This window comes from Lutra lutra, chromosome 6 (genome assembly GCF_902655055.1).
Source record: "Lutra lutra chromosome 6, mLutLut1.2, whole genome shotgun sequence".
In the NCBI taxonomy this organism is placed as follows: domain Eukaryota; kingdom Metazoa; phylum Chordata; class Mammalia; order Carnivora; family Mustelidae; genus Lutra; species Lutra lutra.
In genome coordinates, this window is record NC_062283.1 from 66,431,480 (window position 1) to 66,456,478 (window position 24,999).

At 54.1% G+C, this 24,999-nt stretch overlaps 1 protein-coding gene and 1 long non-coding RNA gene across 2 annotated transcripts in view; one reads left to right on the plus strand and one right to left on the minus strand.

Moving 5' to 3' along the window:
- Positions 1-24,454, minus strand: part of GLP1R (glucagon like peptide 1 receptor) — a 32,692-nt gene extending 8,238 nt beyond the window's left edge. Inside the window, exons 1-7 of the mRNA XM_047734633.1 lie at positions 24,362-24,454; positions 16,703-16,799; positions 15,722-15,829; positions 7,842-7,960; positions 7,367-7,473; positions 3,879-4,032; positions 3,177-3,336 (exon numbers count right to left, since the gene is read on the minus strand). Coding sequence (XP_047590589.1) covers positions 3,177-3,336; positions 3,879-4,032; positions 7,367-7,473; positions 7,842-7,960; positions 15,722-15,829; positions 16,703-16,799; positions 24,362-24,439 — 823 coding nt within the window. The 5' untranslated portion in view covers positions 24,440-24,454. The remainder of the gene's footprint in view (positions 1-3,176; positions 3,337-3,878; positions 4,033-7,366; positions 7,474-7,841; positions 7,961-15,721; positions 15,830-16,702; positions 16,800-24,361) is intronic.
- On the plus strand, positions 1,677-4,984 carry LOC125102955 (uncharacterized). The gene is made up of 3 exons (XR_007128243.1): positions 1,677-2,017; positions 3,193-3,249; positions 3,886-4,984. It is a non-coding gene; the product is annotated as an uncharacterized LOC125102955 (long non-coding RNA).
- Positions 24,455-24,999: the final 545 nt, after the last annotated feature.

A 24,999-nucleotide genomic window follows, 5' to 3' on the forward strand; every position in this document is an offset into this window, starting at 1 on the left:
CATAGCAACTGCGAGAAGAATGGCTGCTTTCAGCAGTTAAGTTGTGGGATCTTCTGCTCCCCAGGGGACAGCCTCATTCATCTTCAGAGCCTCGGCGCTTGGCTCGCCCTGAGAGCTCAATACATTTGCTGACTTCAAACAGACGGCCCATCCTCACAACAGAAGGAGATGAGTCAGGAGCTCAGGAGGGCACAGGTGGGACTAGTACCTAGAACACAGGGCTGCCATCCCACGGCCACGCCAACCACCTTCAGTGACTTTCTGCACCAGCTCCCCATGCCTGTCCCTACGGGTGCCTCTCGCAGGGTGGGAGATGCGGGCGTCTGAGCTAGGTAAGAATGTGCGTACTGAGGTGTGCGCACAATGATGTGAGTGTGTGGTGGGGGGGCAGTCCGTGCCTGTGCCTGTGTGGCCTTAAGGGGTCTCCCCCAAGAGCACGTTTCCCCAGCCTTTCTTGTTGCCATGATCCATGTCCCCAAGAGCAGCTCCTGAGCAGGAGAGATGCCTGGAATTACAGCAAAGACAGGGACGGAGGAAACAGCAGCTGACCATCAGTTTTCATCAGATCTCCTTCTCCCTGGTCATTTATTGTCACACAAGCCAGACCTCTGAGCATCCATGATGCTTTACCAACAGGCCCTCGTGAGACTGCACAAGGGACGGGTGGCTTCCAAAGGCCTCAGAACATAGCACGCCACACAGAAGATGCTCAAAGACAATGGAAGGAAGGAATGACGAGTGGATTGATTTATCAGTGAGAGCAGGGGAATTCTCCTGGCAAGAACCTGCCAGTTCCCTGAGCCACGCACGCCTGTGGACGCCTCCTTCTTGGACATTGCCAGTCACCTGCTGACCTTTCTCCCTGAGACCCCACTCCAGGATTGGGGAGCTCACTCGTGTTATCAACAAGACCCAGCGAACATCACTCACTCATCAGCCTCTCCTTAGCAAAGCCTTTTTAAAAATGCGGGCACAGCTATACCACACGCAAACACAACATGCCCTCGGCCGGCTGCATCTTTCCGCTACTTAGAAAGTCAACAAGACAGGCTGGAGGGGGAAAAAGCCCAAAGTAAGACACATAGGACTGGCCCTGAGAAGTAATGGTTCCCTTCTCCATCACGTGCCTTCCCCCAGGCAGCCTCTTTGTGGCGTGTTACGGGGACACCCCGCTGCTGGCAGACAGCTAAAGAAGCTGACATGTCTTCTGGGGACTCCCCAGCTGTGTCCGAGTTTTCATTTTGATTCTTCTGCCAGCACATGAAGCTGAAAGTTGTTTCCAAGCACCCCAACGTGGGCTAGGTCCCCGGGCCCCACAACAGAGCTCTTTGCAGATCTGTCTTTGTGTCCTCTGTCCCTGCCCCTTTATCTTTCCCTGTATCTTCCCATCCCAATCCCTCAAGATGGAAGGAAGGTCCCCCTGGTCCTACCCCTCTGCCCCCTCAGACCCTGAGCCACGGCATGAAGTGGTAGGAAAAGATGGGCGCCCCTCCCCCATTTCCCACTCAGAAACCCCTAGGATGCTGTGTGCCCCCACCAACCCTCCACCAACCACCCCCACTCCTCTGCATATATCACACTGTCCCTCTGATTGTTCTTGCCCTCAGGTCGCCATGGAGACAGGCACGAACAGCGCTGATGCTATTTCCCAGAATGGATAGGCATGGTCCCCCACCCTCAGGACAGCCTTCCCAGAGCTCCCCTCAGTGATGTAAAGCCACCCACCCTCAACTAGTGGCAGGGCTCTCCAGCTGCCCTCTGCCTGGTTGACGGACCCAGCCTAGGAGGGGAGGAAGGCAGAACAGGGAGAGATGGGCCCTGGGGGAGGGAAGAGTGGGAGCAAGGAGCTGTACCCAGAGGCCAGGCCCACCCGCCCACTTGTGCAGGGGCCCAAGCTTGCTCAGCTGGGCCTTCAGGGGATTCAAGAGGCAGCACAGGACAGAGAAGTTTCCATGACAGGCAGCAGGGGCCAGGGGCCTGGGAGTCAGGAGGCCTGGTTCCAGGGCCTGCTCTGCCTGTGAGGCCCTGCCTCTGGGCCTCAGTGTCTTCAAGATATTGATCACCCCCTTTAGAGGCCCCCTTCTACAATGGGGCCATATAGAGCCAAGTGGCTGATGGATACCAGCAGAAAGGAATGTAGGGAGGGGACAGGGGTAGGGAGGCTAAGAGGGCCAGACAACCAGTGGAGGCTTCCTGAGGAGGTGGGCTGAATGGATGAGGAGCCTGTATGGGAGGGGGACTTCACGTGGCCTTGACTGAGGCCATAAGTCCCCAGAGGTCAGAGGTCAGGGCAGAGTGGTCAGAGCAACCTGAGGCAGGGGAAGGAAGGAATGACAGTAGGGAATGACTGAATGGCAAGCTGGAGGTGGGGGGCAGGGCCATGGGCAGATTAGGAAGGGCCAGAGGGCAAGGTTCTCTGGCTCTGTCCCTGAATACTCCCTGTTGCATTCGTTTTCCCTGTCGTGGGGGGGGGGGGGGGGAGATGCGGGGCTGCCAGTGGCGGGGGGGGGGGGGGGGGGGCCTCAGCCCATGTCCTCATCAGAATCCCACATGGCGAGAGGCAGAAGCACAACCAGAAATGTTCCAGCAAAAAAAAGGACACAATGGTTCTCCGCAAACTTTTTTGGCTAGAACATTTCCAGCTGGGCTCCCCGCACATCCGCGGTCCACCCTTCCTCAGCGGTCCACCCTTCCTCAGCGGGCTTCTGGCTAACCAGCCCTGCCCTGCCAGGATCCTCGGAGCCCACCTCATCATCATTGGCTGACAGAGCCACAGCCCCTCAGCACTCACCTCCCGACCCCCTACCCTGAGCTCCAGGACTCTCCTATTTCCCTCAGGGCCTGGGGCTCCCTCCCCAAGGGTCTTAGAGCTATCTGAGGACCGTGCCATGGCCGCTAGTGTATGTGTGTGTGGTGTATCTGGTCAGACAGGGTGGAGGCCTCTGCTTCCATAAAGTGGGAAGGGTTGTGTGGGGAGGGGAGGGTAACCACAGTCCCATTATCTGGGGTTATCCAGCAGGCCTGGCCCCACTGGCCCAGCAGTGTGTTCTCAGTACCAAGCCGGCTTCCTGGGGGTGGCCTGAGGGTGGTAGTCCTGAGAGAGGTCAGGGTCTCCCACTTCCCACGCCACAGGTTGGGGTGGAGGAGCACGTGAGATGAAGGACTGTGGGCCTTACCCCAGCCTATGCTCAGATACAGCCTGAAGATGCGCTGCTCGGAGAAGACGGAGAAGGCCAGAAGCGTGTACAGGTACACACCCTCCAACAGGAGCCAGTAGTAGTTGGCTGCCACGCAGTACTGCATGAGCAGGAACACCAGGCGGCAGCCCAGAGAATCCTGGGGGCGGAGAAAGGGTCCCCAGGGGACAACAGCTCTGCCCCCCCGCCTCCCTTGGCCCCTCTCCCCATCCTGCCCCAGTCTCTACCCTCCTGCCTTGAATGCAGGAGGAGTGAGCTAAGGCCTTCTTGCCAGGGCCAGCGCTAAGAACTTGGACCTGCTTTAGCACACTGAATCACTACGGTGGTGGCAGAAGCCATTAGCCCCATTACAGCTAAGAAAATTGAGGCCCAGAGACGTTAAGCGACTCACCCCAAGCTCTACAGATAGTTAAGGAGCAGAGCTGGGAGTCCAGCCTGGGTCCGTTTCCCAAATCCCCTTCCTGGGTCAGACAGAACTCCTTAGGGGCAGGGAGAGGGTCCACCTCCTTAGATTGGGGGATCCCAAGGGGGGACTGCCTGTCCCATCGGACTGGGGGCTCCCTGAGGACCAGGTGGGAGCAGCTTTTGCGTTTCTTTGTACCAGGTCTGGGTGGGGCGGGAGAGGCTGCCTTCCCTGACTGTGCAACCCTCCCCGGGGCCCTTCCTGACCGAACCACACACCTGGTAGGAGAGGAGCCCATCCCACTGGTGCTGCTGGGGGGCCGTGCTATACATCCACTTGAGGACCGCGTCCCTGATGAAGACGGACAGGGCTCGCAGGATGAAGGACGCAAACAGGTTCAGGTGGATGTAGTTCCGGGTGCAGTGCAGGTGTCTGTGGGACAAAGCAGAGCTCCTTCCTGGCAAGATGGCCGGTGGGTCTGCTCCACAAGCCTCAGTTCTCAAGCTAACGAACCCCCTCAGGCATGTGTCTGTCTCTGGGACTGTCTTTTCTTCCTCTGAAAATGCCCTTCTTCCTCATAACCCTGAAAATTCTCAGCCCAATGTTAAGTCCTGCCTCTCCACGAAGCCTTCAGGTGTGTGCTCACTGCCACCCTCCGTCCACACTGTCCTTCCTTCTACGGCGTCTTCTTTTCTACAGAGTGGTGTGTAAGCCAAGAGGACCCCTTGGCCCAAGAGAGACTTCCTGAGGAAAGGACCCACCTCTCACATGCTCAAGGTTGCCTCACAGAGGGCTAGGGCGAAGCACATGGTCGGAATTCAGGAAGTATTAGACACAATTTCAATATCCTTTCAGGTAAAAAACGCATAGCTAACTGCAAATACAAGGGCGTTTCTTAACTTGATAAGGGCTATCGAACCACACTGGGAGCAAACATCATTCTTAACTGAGGAATTTTATAAGCATTTCCTTCAAATTCAAATAAATAAGAATTGCCTAGCCTAACAAAGCTATCATCACGTCTATTGAACATCATAGTCCAGATCCTGGCCGCTGAAGAGTGCAAGGGGAAAAAAATCATAAGAATTGGAAATGAAAGAACAAAATTGTCATTATTTGTAGAGGGGAGAGTATCTTCGTTGAGAATTCAAGATAATCTACTCACAAATTATTAGAACCAATTAGGAGAGTCCATCTAGCAAGGTTGCTGATGTGCGTTTATGTAGAGCAGCAATAAACACTTAAAAAAACACATTTCAAAAATTCACTTACAATTTTTTAATTGGCTACATAGAAAAAAGTCCAACAGAAGATGGGCAAGTTCTCTATGGAGGATATAATAAAACTTGCTTAAAATTGTTAGAGAAGACTTAAAATCCCACGTCCATGGACAGAAAGACTCCCTATTTTGAGAGTGGTAATTCTTGCCACTGTAACTGATAAATTATAGCCGTATTAAATATTAAATAGCCATACTAAAAACTCCAACGGGGTTGGGGTTTTTTTGTTTTCCTGGAACTCTCAAAACATACAAAGAACGAAGGGCCAAGAATACACCAGACACACGTAAAGAACCACAAAGTGTGCTTTTACTTTAAGAGAACTGAGGTCTTCAATGAGTTTATAGTAGTTAAGCCCTCATGATACTGGCAATCGGACAGATAAATAGACCAACGGGCAAGAATACAGATGACAGAAAGCAACCCAGGCGAAGATAACTCTTGCTGCATCACAGAGTAAGTGCCCTAAACCCAAAGGGAAAAGGATGGGCTATCATAAACGGTACTGAAGCAATTAACTTGACGTGTATATAGAAACAACATTAAGTCTCTTAATTTCACCATCAACAAAAATTAATTCCAGGTGGACTAAAGAGCCAGAAGGAATGCACAGAACTTATGACCCTGGGATAAGGAAAGATTTCTTAAACAAGACCATAAAGGAATTTGGTCTTTGGGGAAAAAAAAAAAATTGATAGTCTTTTTTAATCAATTGGCAAAATCAATCTGTATCAATTAATAACATTTACTGATAAATTTTATCAGTAAAAATGGATACATCGATATGTTTCATTTCATTAAAATTAAGGACTTCCAGGTATAAAGGCCACCACCAAGTGAGTGAGAAAATAAATCACAGATGAAGAGAGGATATACCCCAGATTAAGATCAAGAATATATAATGAAAGGCAAAATAGTAAAGAAGAAGCCAAATAAGCCAATAAAAAAAAGTAAGCAAAGGATGGGAGTAAGTGATTCACAGAATGAAGCAGACGCAAATGCTTGATCCCTCTAGGAATCTGGGCTGTGCCGATTAAAATCACAAGATATTTCACACACTTCAGATTAGCCACAATTAGGTAAAAATACTAACTACTGGTGAAGATGGTAAGCAAAGGCAATTCTCATTTATTACTGGTAAGAGGGCAAATATGACCACTTTGGAGAGCAACCTCACCTAATAAATAAAATCATGTGGTGTTCAGAGCAGCCGTTTCTACTCAGAGGTGTGCGCCCCAGCCACCACCCCCCACCCCCCCACCCCCGGGGGGGGGGGGAGAAATACACAAGGGGTCATAAGTAAGAATGTTGCTTGTAGCCAGGTTTGTAATTCAGAGGAAAAGAAAAAATGGAAAACCTTAAGTACCCATTAAAGTGATAACAAATAAATTGTAACATGTTATAAACAGAGTCTGGAGTGACAGTTAAAATAAATGAAACAGAACTACCTGTATCAACACAAATGAATCTCACAAAAACACACCAGGCCAAAAATAACATTGCAAAAGGGGTTGTACAACATGCCCTTAAAAATATGCAAAACCCGCAGCTACATATTTTCATAGATACTAAAAAGGTGGGAGAGATATAGAGATGCAGGGGAATTATAAGTAGCCCCTTCGGGGGTTCCCTCTGGTTGGGGGGTGGTGGGCAGTGGCAGGGAGGGAACCCCCCAGGGCAGCTTGACTGTGCTGGGTATTGAGCACAAGAGTGATCCATAGCAGCCACTGTATTTTCAGATTGCTGAAATACTTCATAATACAAGGGGGGAATGTTCACTGAGTGAATGCATTTATTTTAATTTATTTTATTTTTGAGTGAATGCATTTATTAAGCACTGACTGTGGCCCCGCATTCACTGTGCCAGGTGCCAATGGGGGCAGCAAGAGGAATGAAGCCTGTCCTGTTTCTGCTGGCTGGTGGCCTGAGGTCCCTGCACTCAAAATCCCTCCTGACCTTGAACCCAGGCCCCTCCCACTCACCCACCAAGTGCAGAGGGAGTGGGAAGAAGAGGGCCCTCTGGAAGGAGTGGCTCATCAAGGTTAGCCATAGAAAGACCTCTTCCATGGGGCTGATAAGCTCCAAAGAGAGCAAGCAAATCTCTAAATCCTTGAGCTCTTATCTAAAATCATCATGAATTCCTACTTAAGCTTTGCGGGCTCACGGGAGAGGATATCTCCTAATCCTGCCACCCACTACTAAGGTTTGGGGGTGTGTGCCTTTTGTATTCCTTGTGTGGTATTTGTTTTTTTTTCCTTTTTTGCAGTATTCTAAGCATGCTTTTACAGAGTGGAGATTAGACCAAGCATACAGTGTCCTAGTCCATGTTTTCAGCCTTGTATGTGGGAAGGGGACAGGCTCTCCAGAGATCTCTTAGGAGCAGAACCTGCTGCATGGTCACTTTAGTTTGCTGCTCCCTCATCTGGGGACAGAGTGGGGCGTTGGGATGGAGCAGCCCCTCAAGCCCCCCCCCCCCCACTTCTTACCTGAAGCTCAGGAGGATGGCTGAGGCGATGACCAGAGCGGAGAAGGAGAGCGTGTAGCCCACCGTGTAGATGATGGAAAAGGACAGGAGCTGCTCCTCTGGGGAGCTCTGTGTGCACACGAGGGATATGGTGCACATGAGGTAGCCCACGCCCTCCTCTCCCCCTTCCCTCTTTCCCCTTCCTCAGGGGACAGGGGCAGAGGCTGGGCCCTGAGTCAGGCTGCACAAGGGACCCCAGAAGTAAGAAAGAAAATAACCTATGGCCATGGCCCTTGGCTGTCTAGGGCCTTGTCCAAAGGCCAGCGGGGTGAACACATATCACCTCTGCCCAGCGAGCATGGTGTGCAAAGGCCCCAGAGACAGGGGGATAGATAAGATGGCCACAGACCAGCCGCCCAGATGCCCGGGGTCCCAGCTCCAGTTATGCTGTGACCCTGCTACCCCTCGCTGCCTCAGAGCCCCCATCTACAACTCACTCTCTCCCCTCGCTTGGACTCCTCGCACTCTGACAGGTTCCTCCAGGGCGAGCTGGAGTTGTCCTGGCGCAGCCACAGGCCCTCCGCTGTGCAGAATCGGTAAACCCGGCCCTGCAGCACTGGGCAGAGAGACGCACGAGCTGTGCCTTGGCCCAACGCCACAGGTCCCTCATTCCTGCCCCCCCCAAAGGTCACCTCTGCTCCCCCAGGACTGGCCTTTAGGAGTTAGCAACACCTCTTACACACACACACACACACACACACACACACACACACTCTCAGGTCCTCCCGTCTTGTCATGTGCGCATGTGGCCCAGGACAGGAAAGGCAGCCACCCAGCCCCACCTCAGCCTTTTCCTCTTGGCCATCCTGGGATGCAGTCTGATGAAGTCATGATTTTGAGATGAGACAACTCTAGCCTATTTCCATGTCATGCTTCTAGCCTGAAATCACACTCCTGACAAGGTCTGGCGCTGATCACCTGACAGCTCCACAGACACCCACTGTGACTTCTGGTTTTCGGGACTCAGTCCCTGGCTCCCTCCAACATTCCACAGACAGGACAGACCCTGCAACAGATGCATACAGAGCTGAGAGGGAGGAAGAGACACAGCCCTGCCTCAGGGAGCTCCAGTCTGAGGGGGAAGACATAGCTCTGTCCTCGGGGAGCCCTAGTCTGAGGGAGGAGACATAGCCCTGCCTTTAGGAAGTCCTAATCTGATAGAAATGACACACTCCTATCCTCAAAGATGGCCTGATCTAAATGATATCTAAATGACCATCAATCAGATGCCTGACCCATGATAGAGGCACAGCCCTTGGGGACACTCCACTCAAAGGGGGAAGACCCAGCTCCTCCCTTCAATGGGGATGTTGGGGATAGCGACAGTCCTTGGAGACCTCCCAGTCTGAAAGGAGGGAGAGTTCCAGCCCCTGTCCTCAGAGAGCTCCCAGCCTGAAGGAAGAAGCACAGTTTCTGGATTCAGGGAATGAAGACTCTCACAGAAAAAAACAGTCCTCAGAAAGTTATGGCATGGGACGCCTGGGTGGCTCAGTTGGTTGAGCAGCTGCCTTCGGCTCAGGTCATGATCCCAGCGTCCTGGGATCGAGTCCCACATCCAGCTCCTTGCTCAGCGGGGAGCCTGCTTCTCCCTCTGCCTCTGCCTGCCATTCTGTCTGCCTGAGCTTGCTCTCTCTCCCTCTCTCTCTGACAAATAAATAAAATCTTTAAAAAAAAAAAAAAGAAAGAAAGAAAGTTATGGCATAAATGCAAATTAAGAGAGATCAAACACAGGCCCAGCAGAGCTGGGGATAGGACCTTCTCTATGCCCATTCACATCAAGTCTACCACGCCCCACCATCCCCCTACCCAGGGAGGTCGGTGGCTTCAGGCCCCCGGTTCACTGCGGGGTCATGAGAGGGAATGAGGGGCTTACCTGTGCCTGGAAGGAAATGTCTCATTACCTCTCTGGAGGTAAATGGAAGTCTGACCCCAGGACTAGGAAACCAGGGTCAAAACAGGGTTAGATTAGCTCAGGGAGATCCATGAGGGAAACTGGAGCCAGGATGAAATTTAAAAGATTAAAAAATTCTAAAGGACTAAAAAATTTTAAGGACCAGCTATGAGATGAAGGTGCCGAGGGAGGGAGGGAGGGAAAATGGAGAAGTGTAGGAAGCCCTGGTCAGAAGTTTCCAAGTGGAGCAGCAGCAGTGAGAACTGTGTGTGGGAAGAGACTCGTTCACACGTGTGCATGACGGGAGCCCCCCAACCCCAGGGCCTGCCCCGAAACGGCCCAGCAGGGTCGCAGCCATCTAGACCAGGGGTTTGTCTTGCTGTTCACAAACCACTAGTCTGTCCACTCCTGGTATGTCAGACACCTGCAGGGGCTGTCAGTCAGACCCTCGTCCTTCCTTACCACCGACCTCCAGTCACCCACGGCTGCTTCCCTGTTCACTCTTCTCCTTTCTCCCACTCTCCTTCATAAACAAGCCCTGAACCAATGCCCTCTTGAAGAGACAGAAGTATCTGGAAATACAGTAGGGCAAATCAGCTTGCAGCATCATTGCTTCTAGAAGGACCTGCATTCTAAGAGACTTAACCTGGAAGAGAAGCAAAAACCTGACAACCTAATGGCGGGACTTCCAGCAGTGAGAAGAGCGGAGTCCCACTAGCTCTCAAGTGAGTTTATGAACAAAATCAGGCCAAAACAAAGGCAGGGGAAGGTCTGGTTTTAGCAACTGGGAGGGTTCCTCTCAGGACCCAGTGCCTTTCTCATGTGCTGCATGGATGTCTGGAATTCTTCACCAGGGCTTGAATCTTCTGAGATGAGGCCAAGCCAGTCTTCAGTGGCGGGATAATGTCAGAGGAGTGATGAGGATCTGGGCTTACCTCATAGGGAGTGAGAATGATGTCAGAGCCCTCACGGCAACCCATTCTCATGACAGCAAGGGAGGAGAAAGGAGGAAGAGGGCCCAGGGGGAAGGGAGAGGATATGGCAATGGGGCAAAAACCACCACTGTACCCAGTCCTCAGCCCACAGTAGGGTGACCCCAATACACCCTAATAATACCACAGGTAACACAAGTGCACCCACAATTGCTTTCCCTCTCCACATGCACCTTATACAGCCTCTCTACAAGCTACACACTGACCTGCGGCATGCCTGACAACTTTGAACAACACAACCACATTCCAAGGTAGGCGTGGCAAGTCCCATTTTATGGATGGACAAACTGAGCCTTTGAGTGGCCAGGTGACTTGCCCAAGTTCATCCAGCCAGGAAGTAGCAGAGTCAGGATCCAGAGCCCCAGCTCTCTACATTCAGAGTTCGTAAGTTCACAGCCAAGCTCATTGCTAATAGTCAACCATGGCCACGTGCCATTTCTTGTCTGCCCTTCTTCTGGGCTTGGGTTTGCTAACATTCCCAGCATCCTCCCAGCAGTTTCTCCGGCCAGTGTGGATCCCCAGCAGTGTGCCCCATTCTTGGGCCTTCTGTCCAGGGCCAGCTTGGAAGATGGGGAGGTGGTACATGCCCAGATGTGTGACTGGCACCGTGTCAAGGGATCACTGCGTCCCCAAGAAGCTCAGGGAGCCCATGAGAGTGTGTCTGTCAATTAGCCTTCATTAGTGGCCAGTATTAAAAGCCAGGACTCATTCTTGGCCAGGCCTCTGGCCCCAGATGCCCATCTTGGCTGGAGGTGGGGTGGGTCCGTGCCCAGCCCTGCTTATCAGCTCAGCTTTATCTGGCCCAGGAGCGGCTGATAAATCACAGCCAGGGGCTTGGCTCTGGTCTTGTCAACACCAGGAGGCCACCGGCCGCATGCCAGGAGGCCCAGGGATATTTCATTAAGTCGGACCCTGGTGCTGGAAATAAAACCCCCAATTAAACACTTCCCCGCCCGGAAACTGCAGTGGCGTCTGTAATCAAGCTAACAGCCGCCCTTCCACGTGGATGCAGGCTCTCAGGGCTGTGGAGAGCTGCTCATGAATCCATTAGCTCCTGCACCCTGGCAACAGCAGCGGCCCGCGAGGGCTACTAGGCCCCGGCTGACAGACAGGAGGGCTCAGATTCGGGGTGGGGAGTCCCAGGCCCTCCCCAGTGTAGTGGAATGAGGGTCAAAGGCAGGGCTGGAACTGAAAGCTATCAGCTTGGGTTGGGGGACAGGTGTAGTGTGTCAGTCATGGCGCAGAAGAGCTCAGGTTCTGAACTACACAGACCCAAGTTCAAATCCTAGCTTTGCCTTCAACCAGCTGTGGGACCTCGGGCAGACCTTGCTGGGCCTCAGTTTCCTCATCTGTAGAATGGGAACGGTAATGGCATCCCAGGTATGTGGTGTGAGGATTAGGAGATAAAGCATGAGAAGTGCCTGGTGTGTAGGAGGCCTTTAAGACATGGTCACGGTAAAAGCCCTGCACTGCCCCCACCCCAGTTTCTCCAGAAGGCACTCCCTCAGTGAGGCCGGGACTGGGGCAGGACACCACCTCAGCCACCACTCCTCCAGGGCCACTCTCTGGCCCTGGTCTCCCTGGGGCAACACTGGCCTGCTGGCCTGCCAAGAAAGCTCCTGGGCTTGACAAGACTCAAGGGAGGCACCTGTCAGAGTTTCTGAGAATTGTGAGTTATAGGCCATCTTAAAAGCCTTTTATGACTTTCCTATAATGAGAACTAAACTAACAAACAGGTAGAGATCAGGAGGGGGTGCCGCTAATTAGACCGGAATGATTTGTAACGAGCGGATCGGCTGTCTGTGGGTAAACGAGGCTGCTAGATGGCCCTCGGGCGGCAACGGGCTCTCAGCAGCCACTCAAGCCTTCTGGCTCACAAAGTCTTATTAATGCCAGGCATCTCCTCCGAACACGTTCCTTCCTTGAGTCATCTGCTTCTGCCCTTTGGGGTCCCAAATGCTGAGTGAGAGGGCTCAGAAGTCAAGGGTTTGGCTGGTGTCCTATCCCTGGATGTCAGGTGGCTCTGAGGCCCGAGGCTGGCCCCAGCTCCATCTCCAAGGTGATGCCTGGCTGTTCTCCCCTCCCGGAGGGCCCTCCTTCCCCCTTCTCCATCTCTCTGTTCTTTCAGACCTGGCACTGATGCCCCCTCTCTCTGGAAGCCTCCCTGATGCCATACCCCAGTTAAAAAAGGGGGCTCTGACCTCCCGCAGCACCACTGCCTGAGCCGCTGAGCTGACCTCTTCAGCCCTGTGGTGAGGGGTCACCCCGTTTTCCTCAATGAACACACTCACACACCCTGAGGTCTCACTGGCACCCCCATCTCCTGACATGGACCTAACCCGAGTGTCTGGTCATTCTTTTTAATTTAATTCTTTCTGTGGTCACATATCCCTCTGCCCTGCCGTGCACCCCAGAAGACTGACCAATGTGGACAGCATCGCTTGGGCTCCCTGCCCTCTACGGGTTTGCCCAGTGGGAGGCACAAGTAAAAGGTAGGAGGGCCTTTCTGGCCACAGCCCTGCTGGGTGGGCTCTCCATCACCACCACCTCCGGCTATCATGGGGCCCCAGGGCCCTATGCAGGCTCCACTCAGGTCTAGGAATACTTAAACTTCCTCCTCTTACAGTCCTTGGTGCTTTACACCTTCATGGCCCCTTAACCCTGCCCAACCTTGGCAAATGTCCCCTCCATTAAATCCTCTTCAGATTCTCACCTGAGTGTGTTCCCTGCCACGACCCTGCCTACGACACCCCGGTCCTTCTCTTCACCCCTAACTGTGTCGTTCGGAGTCAAGTTTTTCCATAGGCCATTCCCTTGATCAGCCCAAGAAACTCCAGCTCTGGCCCCTTCCTGCTTCCACATGGCCTGGTGGGTGTCAGGGAAGTCTCTGGGGCCAACCGCTGCCAAGGGGACCAGCAGGACAAGCCGGAATGGCAACTGTGCTGTGGGAGCCCACGGTGGGTGGCTCTGCAGGTCTCTAACTCAAGGAGAGGAGAGAGAAAGGCAGAGCCTGTGATCCTGAGCATCAGAAAACAGAGCGAATTAGCATGGTGAGTCAGGGGAGGGAGTGGAGCCTGGCAGGGGGCCTGGGCAGCGGCCAGTATCTTCATGGAGAAAGCAATAAAACCGTGTTCACTCATAAACGGGCACCACCAGGACCTATTTCCTGCTCAAATAAAATTAAAGGTGATGGATGGAGCCACAAGGGGCAGGCAGAGCTGGGGGCAGCTTAGTGCTGAGTGATGGGCCCTGTCCGGGGCCTGGCTCCCTGGGGTCTAGAGGCCCAGCCCAGGCTGGCCAAGCAGCCGGTCCCAAACCTCCGGGAGGCAGGGCAAGCCTGTGGATTTGGGGAGGTGGGGCAGATAAGTAGGGTGGGTGGAAAAACTCAACAGCAGCCGTTTTTCAAGAACTTGCAATCCTCCCCATACCGTTATCACCTGGCTTTATCCCATCTCCCAAGTGAGTGAGCTGAGGCACAAAGAGGTCCGGGTGTCTGCTGAGGATCCCAGAGCCACTCAGAGCACTGATAAGAACTGTTAGTTTGCAGGACTCAACTCTTTCATTTGTAGGGAGGGCAGGCAGCTCACTGCCGTTCCCTGGAGTGTGCCCAGCCAGCAGACCCAGGCCACTCACCTGTCTTCATGCCCAGAGCCACACACACAAGTGTGTGCACACTCAAGGGAGCCTGGTGTAGAAATTCCACCAATTGCAGGGGCCCTAGGTGGCTCAGTGGGTTAAGCCTCTGCGTTTGGCTCAGGTCATGATCCCAGAGTCCTGGGATGGAGCCCCGCATCGGGCTCCCTGCTCATCAGGGAGCCTGCTTCCTCCTCTCTCTCTGTGATCTCTGTCAAATAAATAAATTAAAAAAAAAAAAAAAAAGGAAAGAAAGAAATTCCACCAATTCCAAACCAGATTCTGGAATGGATTCCTGGGTCTGCTACTCCCTAGCTTGTGAGCTTGGAAAAGGCACTTGGCACCTCTGTGCCTCAGTTTCCCCCCTCTGTAAAATGAGAGCATAATCAGAGTCCTTGCTCATGGGAGGAGTAAGTGAGTGTAGGGATATAAAGTGCTTACAACAGGCCACAGAAGTGCTATGGGAGAGGCCACTGGTCTACTCTGCATCTTATCAGATGGGTGCCTCTCTCTAAGCCCTGGCTCTCCTTGCACACCTTGGGGGGAGGTGGGTGTACTGGGAAGACTGAGAAGGAAAGAGCATCCTCAACACCCCTCCCTGGGCTTCATCTGACATCGGTCCTTCGTTCTGAGGGGACGTCTACCGCCAGGCCTCACCAGGGGCCCTGATGTTCCACCAAGGGGCCATCTCTTCCAGGAAGACCACTGGATTGACCTCATTTGCTCACTTGCTTCTGGGCTGGCTTCTGCTTGAAGGCCCCTTCAAGACACAGTGATTAAGAGAATAGTCTGGGTTCAAACGGTGGGTCTACCATTTACATCATCTGAAGCAAGTAGTTTCCCCTTTCTGGGGCCTCAATTGCCTCATCTGTACAACAAACATAACGATGAGGTACCAGATACCAGGTACCAGATACCAGATACCAGACTTGGCACAGCGTAGGTAGTCAGTAAGTATTGACTATTATTATGAGACTGACTTTTCTACTTTACTGAGACTATGAGCTCCTTGAGGCAAGGGTGCTGGTCCCCTGTTAACCTCTCTGGTGCCCAGGACTGGTGGGTGGCAGTGGGGGTGCACTGGCTACCCCTCCAGTCAGAGCACCCCCTGCAGCCTCTGTAGATCCCTGCATTCCAATGACATACCTCTCCCAGGGCAGGGTGTCCCTTGCAGGCAGGAGTGAGCTAGGGAGGGAAGCCCACTGGCGGTGGGGGTGGGGGGGTCAGAGGAGGGACAACATCGCCACTGCCCTAAGCTCTCATCTCATCTGTATTCATCTGACCAGTGAACTACTGAGGAGTCAGGAGGTGGCCAAGCACCACGACGAGGTAGGTGGCACCTACAAACACACATAGCTACACACACACACACACACACACATACTCCCCAACCCTAGGATCTGTTCCCACCCAGCTCCTTTCCTGACTACTGGATGGAGGGGGCTTACATGTCTCTCTTAAGTCAAACTCTTTCATTTGTAGAGAGGGCAGGCAGCTCACTGCCTTTCCCTGGAGTGTGCCCAGCCAGCAGACCCAGGCCACTCACCTGTCTTCATGCTCAGAGCCACACACATAGGAACATACACATATGCACACACACAAGTGTATCCCCTCTCCTCCCGCACCAGCACAGGCCCTAGCCTAGGCTATACCTGAGGCTCCCCAGGAGCCCCTCCCAGGGAAAGACAGGCAGAGAGACACCCATCAGGAGGCCTAAACACCTTCTGAGTCCTGAGTCCTGAGTACTGAGTTGGGCAGAAAGGCAGCAGTGTTCCAACTCCACCTCGGAGAGAGGACTCACCACTGCTGGCCCAGGGCAGGTACCAGGGGCAGCTGACATTCACGAACGAGCCTGGCAGCCCGTCTGGCCAGCAGGCATACTCATCGAAGGTCCGATTGCAGAACAGACCTGGGGACAGAAGAGAGAGTCTCTGAGTTCCTGCCTGGCCTGCTAGTGGCACTCCTCCCCACTGTATGCCCGGCGCTCTTCCCACCTGGCAGGTGCTGTGCAAGGGGACTCGGGCCCTGAGCAGCCGTGGAACTTGGAGCAAGTTACTTACTGTCTAGTTTCTCATCTGTGAAATGGGGTTGATCCTGAGCCCACAGGGCCTTTTGGGGACCAAGAGTGTTATGTCACATGGATCCCTGTGCCATCCCTGTACATGGTACGTAAGTGCTCTTAAAGTCTCCATCTCAGGGGCACCTGGGTGGCTCAGTGGGTTAAAGCCTCTGCCATCGGCTCAGGTCATGATCCCAGGGTCCTGGGATCGAGCCCCACATCGGGCTCTCTGCTCCGCAGGGAGCCTGCTTCCTCCTCTCTCTCTCTCTGCCTGCCTCTCTGCCTGCTTGTGATCTCTGTCTGTCAAATAAATAAATAAAATCTTTAAAAAAAAAAAAAGTCTCCATCTCAGGCGAGGTGGGAAACGGTAGCTCATGGGGCTAGAATAACCTGCCTGTGGTCACGGCCCTATGATCGCAGGGCCAGGATTTGAACCTAGGCCTATCTGGCTCCAATCCTCTGCCCTTTAGACCACCCCACAAACTCCTCTGAAACAATGCTTCCTTTAAATATGTTCGTTGGGCCTCCAGTCCCTGCATAGGCCAGGAAGTGTGAAGGAAGGCCAAGAATGGAAAGGCCAGGTCCCTGCTCCCAAAATAAGGAGGAATAAGACGGCACCCCAAGGCCTAGGGCTGATGTGGCATCCTAGAGAGGCAAATGATGCCCGGCCATGACTTGGGGAGTGGGGCTTCAAAGTCTCCAGGAAATCCCACCTGGACTCACCTGTGGCTGGGGTGGGAGCCTCAGTCAGGAATCTCTGGCACTGGTGTCGGTATTCTCGCCATTTCTGCACTGTCTCCGAGAGGGACACAGTGGCACCCTGTGCGGGGAGGCGAGAAATGGAGGCCCTTTGGGTCCAGCCACTCTCTCTTATCCCTTGTTCCCCACACTTGGTTTCATCATCTCCAGGGTACCTTAGAGCCCCAAAATCCCTCAGGCACTGGCTATGTCCAAGAGGGGGACAGAGCAAGTCCTACCACAGGGGGGCTCCAGGTGGATATTTTTACATCTTTATCCCTCCCGATAGACAAGTGCATACCTTGATGCATAGGAAGCGGTCAGCAAATATCTACTGAAATGATGCTTTTGGGGAGTGAGTGGGTGACGGGGGAGGAGAGGGTGTCCATTCATGGTCTCCTCTGACCTCACCGAGAAGGCAGAGTTCCTGAGGGCCCAAGACTTCATGATTGCTGTAGACTCCTTTCCCAGTGCCCAGTCAGCCTGCCCCCAAGGTTCCTGCACTTTCAATCATTCCAGTAGGGGACATGCTGGCCCAGAGTAGGAGAGGAGCTCAGTTGAAGCCACATAGTCCCCCAAGGAGCAGAGCTTGGTAAGGCTACATCATTAGCAGCTCTCCTGAAATACACAGTCATTATCTGGGAGGCCAACAGGACCTCCCCCCCAGCCCCGCACTGTCTCTTTCTAATGTAACAATAGAGATCAAATATTCAGCTCAGCTTCCCCACCTGAAGAAGTCCTGAGGACATGGGGTCACAAAAGTACCAGAAAAATGAGCTCAGGCTTGCAATGGGATGGGTCCCCCTATCTGTGAGGAAGGGGGACATGAACCTCAAGTTTTAGGTAAGGTAGACACAACAGGCTTTTTAGCACAGAGACCCAAGCAGACCCACCCATGTGAGAAATGACCCTTCTGAGAAAAAAAAAGAAATTTTTGTTCACTTCTTTAAGCTAGGTCCAGGGACGGTGTTCCTTTTTTCTTTGTATTTTTTTCCTGAACAGGCTTAAGATTCTAAATACTCCTCATTTGGAGGCCGCCGATGCTGAAATGACCAGGGAGCCCCTTGCACAAAATTTAAGGTTCATACATAATTGAAAACGAAATTTCGCTTTTTGAAATCACAAAAATATACACGTGTGCTAAAATCAAAATAGCTACTTTTTGGAAGCTTGTACCCTTGACTTGGTGGTGGTGCCCTAAGCACATGCTAGATCTGGTTTTGGGTAATCTTGCCCTGGTTTAAGCTGAGTCCTGGTTTATAGGACACCTCCCATAAAGACACAGGTTGTCCTGTGCTCATCCCTGCCCACAGTGGAAGCTTCTGGAAGGGGACCAGGCTTGCTAGAGCCCCAGCCATGTTCTAGGAGTTAGTGTGCTGAAGCTACAAGTAGTGTCACCTGAAGGAGCTCTTCTTAGGGCAAAGGTCAAGTGATTTGTTTTAAAAAACAAATAAGAGAACAAGGAATAAAACACAACAGTAGTGAAGGCAGTGTCTTGATTTTTATCTACAACGGAAAGGTCAGTAGAATTTTCACTACAGCCAGTCCCAGTGGATCAACTCCACTCTCCACCCCTTTTCCTTCTATCCCCACCCTTGGACCCCCAACACAGCAGCTGGTGGTAAAAGGGCAGAAAGACTGGGAAGAAATTCTCCTTGATCTTCCTTTCTAGAAGGAAAGCAGGAAGGAAACAAGGTCACAGTCAGAGCTGGGAAATGGGGCAGGTGTGTCTAGGGCAGGGAGTGGAGAAAAGGAAGCTGATGGAAACCAGAAGTCTCAGGGTATGGATAGGAATGAGGTTAAAGGCTAAGGACAGCACCATGATGGCGAACCTGGTCACAAACACTCCAGAGTGTTTCAAGACAGAGGGAGCCCTGTCACCTGCTCTGAGCAGAGTTTCTGATATAAAACTATCTTCAGACTAAGATTCCCTGAGGGCAAGACTGTATCTCCCCCACCTCACACTGGGGCCTTCTGAGGTAGGGCTGTGTCTTCCCTCAGACTGGGGCTCCCCAAGGGCAGGGCTGGGTCTCCCCCTCAGACTGGGGCTCCCTGAGGGCTGGGCTGTGTTCCCCCTCAGACTGGGCTCCCTGAAGGGAGGGCTGGGTCTCCCCCCTCAGACTGGGGCTCCCTGAGGGCAGGGAATATCTCTCCCCTTAGAGAGAGAGCTGCCTGACAATCTGGGTCCTCTGTCTTCTTCCCACAGGAGCCCAGGGTCTCCACAAACTCCTCACTGCACTTTTCCCTCCCCCTCGCTCCCCCCACTGCACATATAGCACAAACTACCAGGACCTCTGGCCTCTCCCCCATCTGGTGTTTATGGAAGTCATATTGTGCCAGGCTCTGGGAGGATGAGGGAGATGGGGAACACATAGAGGAAAGGCAGAGCCCTAGCCTGAAACAGACCTCAGGCTACTTGGGGGTGGGTCAGGTCAAGGGCTTAGCAGGACATCACAGAGAAAGCAGGGATGAAAGCGCTCAGGGGGTGGTTGGGGCCAGGTTCAGTGTAGACTCAGTTCTAGGGGACTCTGGGGACTGTGAGCTGAGGAAGACACTGGGCTAGCAAGTTTGGAGGATGGGCATTTCAGCAGGACGGCCCAGCAGGAACCAAAATGCAGAGGTGGGGACAGTTCCTGTCAGCAGAGAAAGGCCTTGGACTGGTGTTCCAAAGAAATTTCTGGGCCAGGGAGAGAGCAGGGGCCAGGACTGGGGTAGAAATGAGACTCTGGTCTGGGACAAGGCCAGTGACCAGCAGTAAGCAGGGCCCCAGTGCTCAGGTGAACCCAGTAACACCGTGGAGGGTGAACAGCCCTGGCTTTGGGCTCAGATCCAGGCCCAGCCCTGACTCCCCCACAGATTAAGTTTGTTACCCTGTGCAAGAGTTTTAACTTCTAGCCTCAGCTTAGATGTGTGCAAAATGGGAATAATAGTAGTCCCTACCTATCCCCTGCCCCCGGGATTGTTGTGAGAATTAAAAGTGAGTTAATGCTTAGAAGCATGGGCCCCTGGCCCATGGAAAATGTACAGCCAATGCAGCCCTCCTCTGGGCTGGACTTCTGCTGTTTACAAGAGAAGGGAAAGACAGAGTGGACAGGGCAGCCTGGCCTCCTGGGGAGTCTGGGCGCTACCCCTCCCTCACTTCCAGGATCAGCAATCTCCCAGGAGAAAATGAACACATTTTCCTGCCAAGGACCAGTCATTCTGCTTAGTGTGTGGCAGCTTCCAGCTGCAAACCCATGTGGGGAGGCTCAGGACTCGACGTCCGTGGGCAGGGAACCGTGAGAAGCGGCAGGCTCTGTCCCGCAGCCCCCAGCCCCATTTCACCCTCCTCTGGCACGAGTCCCCGCTCCAAGACTGATGAGGCGGAACTGCAGGTGCTGCTGATGGGAAGGACACGGTCGTGGAGACAGCAGGGATGGCCCAGAGAAGAGGGCAGCGGTGGGGGCTATGGGGCCGGGTGAGGGCAGTTTGGAAGGTTTTAGAATCCGGACTTGCCAGGCTTTGTGAGATCTCTCTGAAGGGGATGAGGGGATAAAATGGAGACAATGCCCAGCAGAGGTTATAATAAGGAGGGGCATCTCTCAGATTCAGGAGTTTCGGGAGGAAGCAGGAGGTGAGAAAGAGGATGCCAGGAGAGAGTGGCGTGCTGGAGAGAGCACTGGACAGAGAGCCACAAGTCCTGGGTTTAAAATCCCAGTTCTGGCTGTTAATGTGGGATTGACAGGATTCACTTTAGTCCTTTGGGGCCTCAGTTTTCTCATCTATAAAATGGGCGTATTGCTCTTCCCAAAGAGTTACTGTACAGATCCAGCAACATAAAGTAGGTGAATATCTTTTTGAATTCTCCAGCCCTGTACCGGTGGGCAGCGATAGAAGGAAGGGCAGTCAGGGAAGGATGAAGATGGAGTGGGTGCTCTCAAGGTGACAGAGTCTTCCCTTCTCTCCAGGAAGGCACTCAGTCTCCAAGACTGGGTGCCAACCTAAAAAAAATTCCTCCTTCAGTTTTGTTTCTCAGTGTAAATTAAGTTCCTTCCTTTTCTGGGAACTTTTTGATTGAGAGAAGGAGGAACAAGACCTTGGCCTCTCTGGGCCACCGAGGTAGGAAAAATGGGAGAGGACCCCAAAGGAGAAAGAGATCCACAAGACACCTCTGGGACTTCCCAAATGATGCGGCCCCTACCTTCCCCAGCAGTTCCGCCCCACATCCCCAGCCTCCTTCCTCTCTGTCCACCTCCCATTGCCCAAACCATCACCCTGGCCCCTGTGCCCAGGAAGGGTGGGGGCTGCCAACCCGTGGCTCCTTGGCCTCATTATTTTTTTTCTTAAGGGCTCCAGATACATGAGCAGAGGGCAGGGAAAAGAAAACTGACCCGCAGTGTCATATGCTCTGGAACCCTCACACAGATATACTGTCACACACATTATCATGCACACCGTTAAGCACATGCTTACATGACAGTCTCCCCCCTCCACACAAACACACACACAGGTTGTCAGGTACACACTCACATGCTGAGACACTGCCCCCAACACACGCATGCGCATACACACACACCGCCTTCTTGACTGACATATACTCGACCCACGCAGTCACACACACGTACACAGAGAAACACACATTCTGTCATAAGCACACTCTCTCTCACCCACGTGCTGGCACATCCCGGCAAACACCCATTTACACAAAAATCTCTCTGTCTCTCACACACACACACATATAGACCTTCCCATAGACACGGTATCACACATGGGGTTGCAAACACATATACACTGTTGGACACACAATTACACGCTGAGATGTTTCACACACATGACTCGCACACCAGCAGACTGCCATACACAGGATCACACACACGTATACACAGAAACAGGGGCTCATAAAACCTACACCCTCCTCCCCCTGGTCTCTCACTTTCCATGTCTCTCTACCTGTCTCTATCTCTGTATTTCTGTGTCTCTCTATCACACACACACACTCTCACACACACACCCAGAGGAATCTGCCTAGGGCCAGGCTGCAGCTAAGGAAGGGCCTGTTTTTCCTCAGAGCAAGGAATTGGAGGGCAGGATGTGGTTTCTTGGTGGCTCCTGTCCCAGCTCCCACCTGGGATCCGTGTCCGGGAGGGAGCCCAGCTCAGAACAAAGTCCATACTGACCGCTGTGCACCCCGGACTCCCTCCACCCTTCACTAGAATGCGGAGGCTCAGGCCTCCCACAGCCTCTCTCCAAGCCCTAGGCTGCCCTGAAGAAGGCTTCCGGATTCTGGAGGACAAATGGATCAGCTCCCCCATGTGCCTAAAGCTGCCATTTCAGGGTTCCAGTAGTTCAGTCCTCTCCATAACTTTTCGTGGTAGAGGTTGTGATTCCTGCTTACAGACAAGGAAGGACACTGAGGTTCGGGATGGTCATTGTCCTATCCAAGATCACCAGCTAAGAGCAGACCTGAGATTTGAACCCAGGTTTGGCTGGTTCTCATTTTGGGTCTCAGAAGCTTGCTTGTCTCCTCATAGACCAGCTCCCTCACAGGGGTCCTAGGGAGGTAAGGAACAGGGGAAGGGGGTGGTCCTTTCAGCAACAGTGAAGGAGTGGCCTAGGCCCCCTTCTTTAGAGGTCAATTTGGCCATCCACCTGCCTGCAAAGAAGCCACTTCCAGCCTAGCCAGATCTGACAGTGGACAGCTTACTCTCTGTTCTTCCTTCCAGGAAGCAGGTTTGAGGCACCAGCCCAGCCTCTCACCCGTTTTTCTCTCTGTGTCTGCATACCTCTAGTCTTGCTGACCTCAGGAACAGAAAACAGAAAGCAAAATTCACCCATTTCTAGAGTGCTCTACATGGGCATAAGGTTGTGTCACAGGACTGCAGTCTAACCTCAAAGCCCCTTTGCTCAGATCTCTGTGGTGGCCAGGGAGGCTCAGTCCCTCCGCCCCGCCCCCCCTCCACCCCCGCAACAAGAACAGCCCTGGAAAGTTCCATCTCCTTGCTCAGAGCCTAGCTCCTCCTGTCCTGCTCTGCCCTCCCAGGCCTGTTAGGGCTCCAGGATAGTTGGCTTTTGCACTGACCCAGGGCTGAGGAGTGAGGGGATCAGAAGTAAGGGCAGGTTCAAGGAACCAGATTCCTCTGGGAAAAGGAATTTTGGGGAGAAGACAGGCAGCCTCCAGAACCTGCACTCTTCCCTCAGTCCAAACCAGGTCTGCAAACCTGCCTGGAGCAGGATAGGAGGTGGCCAGAAGGCTTTCCACCACCATCCAGTCCCAGTCCCAACTCGGAGGCTGTAAAGATGAGACCAAGAGGCCGTCATGCTAATGTGTCTGCAGTCCTGGCTCCTGAGAGATGCCAAGTACACCAGGGAAGTCAAGGCTTGGCTGAGGGACTGTGGGAAAGTGCTGGGAAAGCCGGGGTGTCTCCTGTGGCTAGGGTCAGTAGCTGGGCTGGGGGACAGGTAGAGGGAAGGAACGAGTCCGGAAAAGAATTTGGGGTTGGGGGGCTGAAATGGGCTGGCACATCTGTCCACATCTGGATTCTCAGCCAGGCTCAAGTCAGCCTTTACCAAGGGAATGGCCCCTCACCATGTCCCCCACCATGCTGGGACAAATTCCAAGGCCTGTACAGCTCCACTCCCCAAAGCTCTCAGTTCTTCAGGTCTGGGGGTAGGAACCAGAGGCAGCAAGAAGAGATATTTCCCTTGACACCAGACAGGCCACCCAAGCCTGCGCCTCCTCTCTGCTCTAGCGTCTCACAACATCTTTGGACAACTCCCCACTCTGCCAGCAGGCTGGCTACAGCCCCCAGCCCAGGAGCCTGCAGATGGGAAAGGCAGGGAGGGCAATGAGAGCCACAGAGAGGGGCTGCAGGGGTCTACCTGCCATCTGCTCCCCAGTGGCATCCAGGGGACCAAGGTGTTCTCTGAGTGTCCCAGTATGCCTTCTGGTATATGTTGTCAACCAGGTTAGTCAGAATGGGGGGTCACACAAGTGTTTAAGGGGGACCCGGCTGCTCCCAGAGGCGCTGGGAGCCTCCTTACGTGTTTGCCGCAGGGGCTGGGGGAGGGGGCACTCAAGTTCCATCTGGGAGGTCAGAAAGAAGGACAACCAGCTGCCACCGCAGGGTCCCTGGGGCTATGAGTCAAAGGCTGTGCTGGGGGGCTGGTGAGGGGGTAATGGAGCTGGGTGTCCACACCCTCGCCCTCTCGGTCTTCCCGGAGCCTTTTGGGGTCTTTGATGAGCGAGAGGGGTGGGCTAGGGACAGGCACTGCGGGGAGAGCTCAGGGACGTGGTGGGAGAGGTGAGGTCAGGGAAGGGGGCGAGCCGGGGCCGTGCCAGGGTCGCGGGCACGAGTCTTCGAGGAGCATGAGTTGGGAAAGTGGTCTGGGGAGATGCGGCGCAGAAGTCAGCGCAAGGCGGCTGCGGGGCAGCTGGTGGCCTGATTGGGGTGGGGGGCAGGGGCGGCGAGGGAGAGGGCGCGGCAGCCGTCCAAGCCCCCGGCGCCCAACTCTCCAGTGCCTACTCCGCCCCCCAGGGCTTCGGTTCCCTCCGCCCGCGGTCGCGGAGTTTCGCTCAAGTCCCGGCCACCCCTGCCAGGACCCGGTGCCCGCAGCCCTCAGGGCCCCCCGCCTTCTCCCCCTACCCCCGGGGGCCACGGGTCTCACCTGGGGGCGGGGGCCGACCCTGCCCACCGCCCCGAGCAGCAGCAGCGCCAGGCAGAGAGGGCTGGGGGCGCGAGCCATGGCGGGGCGCTCAGGACCGGGCCATCGCTGCCACCTGCGGAACCGCGCGCGGCGACTGATCCCGGGCGGCCGGCAGCGCCGGGGGAGGAGCCGACGCGGGGCCGCCCCGCCCGCGGGAGGGGCCGGCGGGGTCCCGCGTTTTCCGCCCCCGCCGCCGGGGGCCTCCTCCACCTCTCACCTGTCGGACCCCGGCCGCGGGCACCCGGCGCTGCGCTCCGGGCGAGGACCGGTCGGGCTGAGAAGCACAGGAGCCTGCCACCAGCACCCAGCGCCGCGGGTGCCCTCGTCCCCCCAACCCCCGCCCCCCAGCCTCCCCCAGGTTCCCCCAAGTTCCTCTGGCTAAGGAAAGCCAAACCACCACCCCCCATTCAGGCTACCCCAGAAGAAACAGGCTGGACCAGCGCTTGGGACTTGTCCAAGGTCACACTACCCGCAAGACCCCTCCCGTTTCCGGTTACTTTCGTGTAACCCCAAGAGCTGTTGGTGACTAGTATAAGAAAGAGCCGCCGTGCGGGGTTACCCCGCCCCAAGACCTCTCCTCATTCCCGAGCTCGATCTGG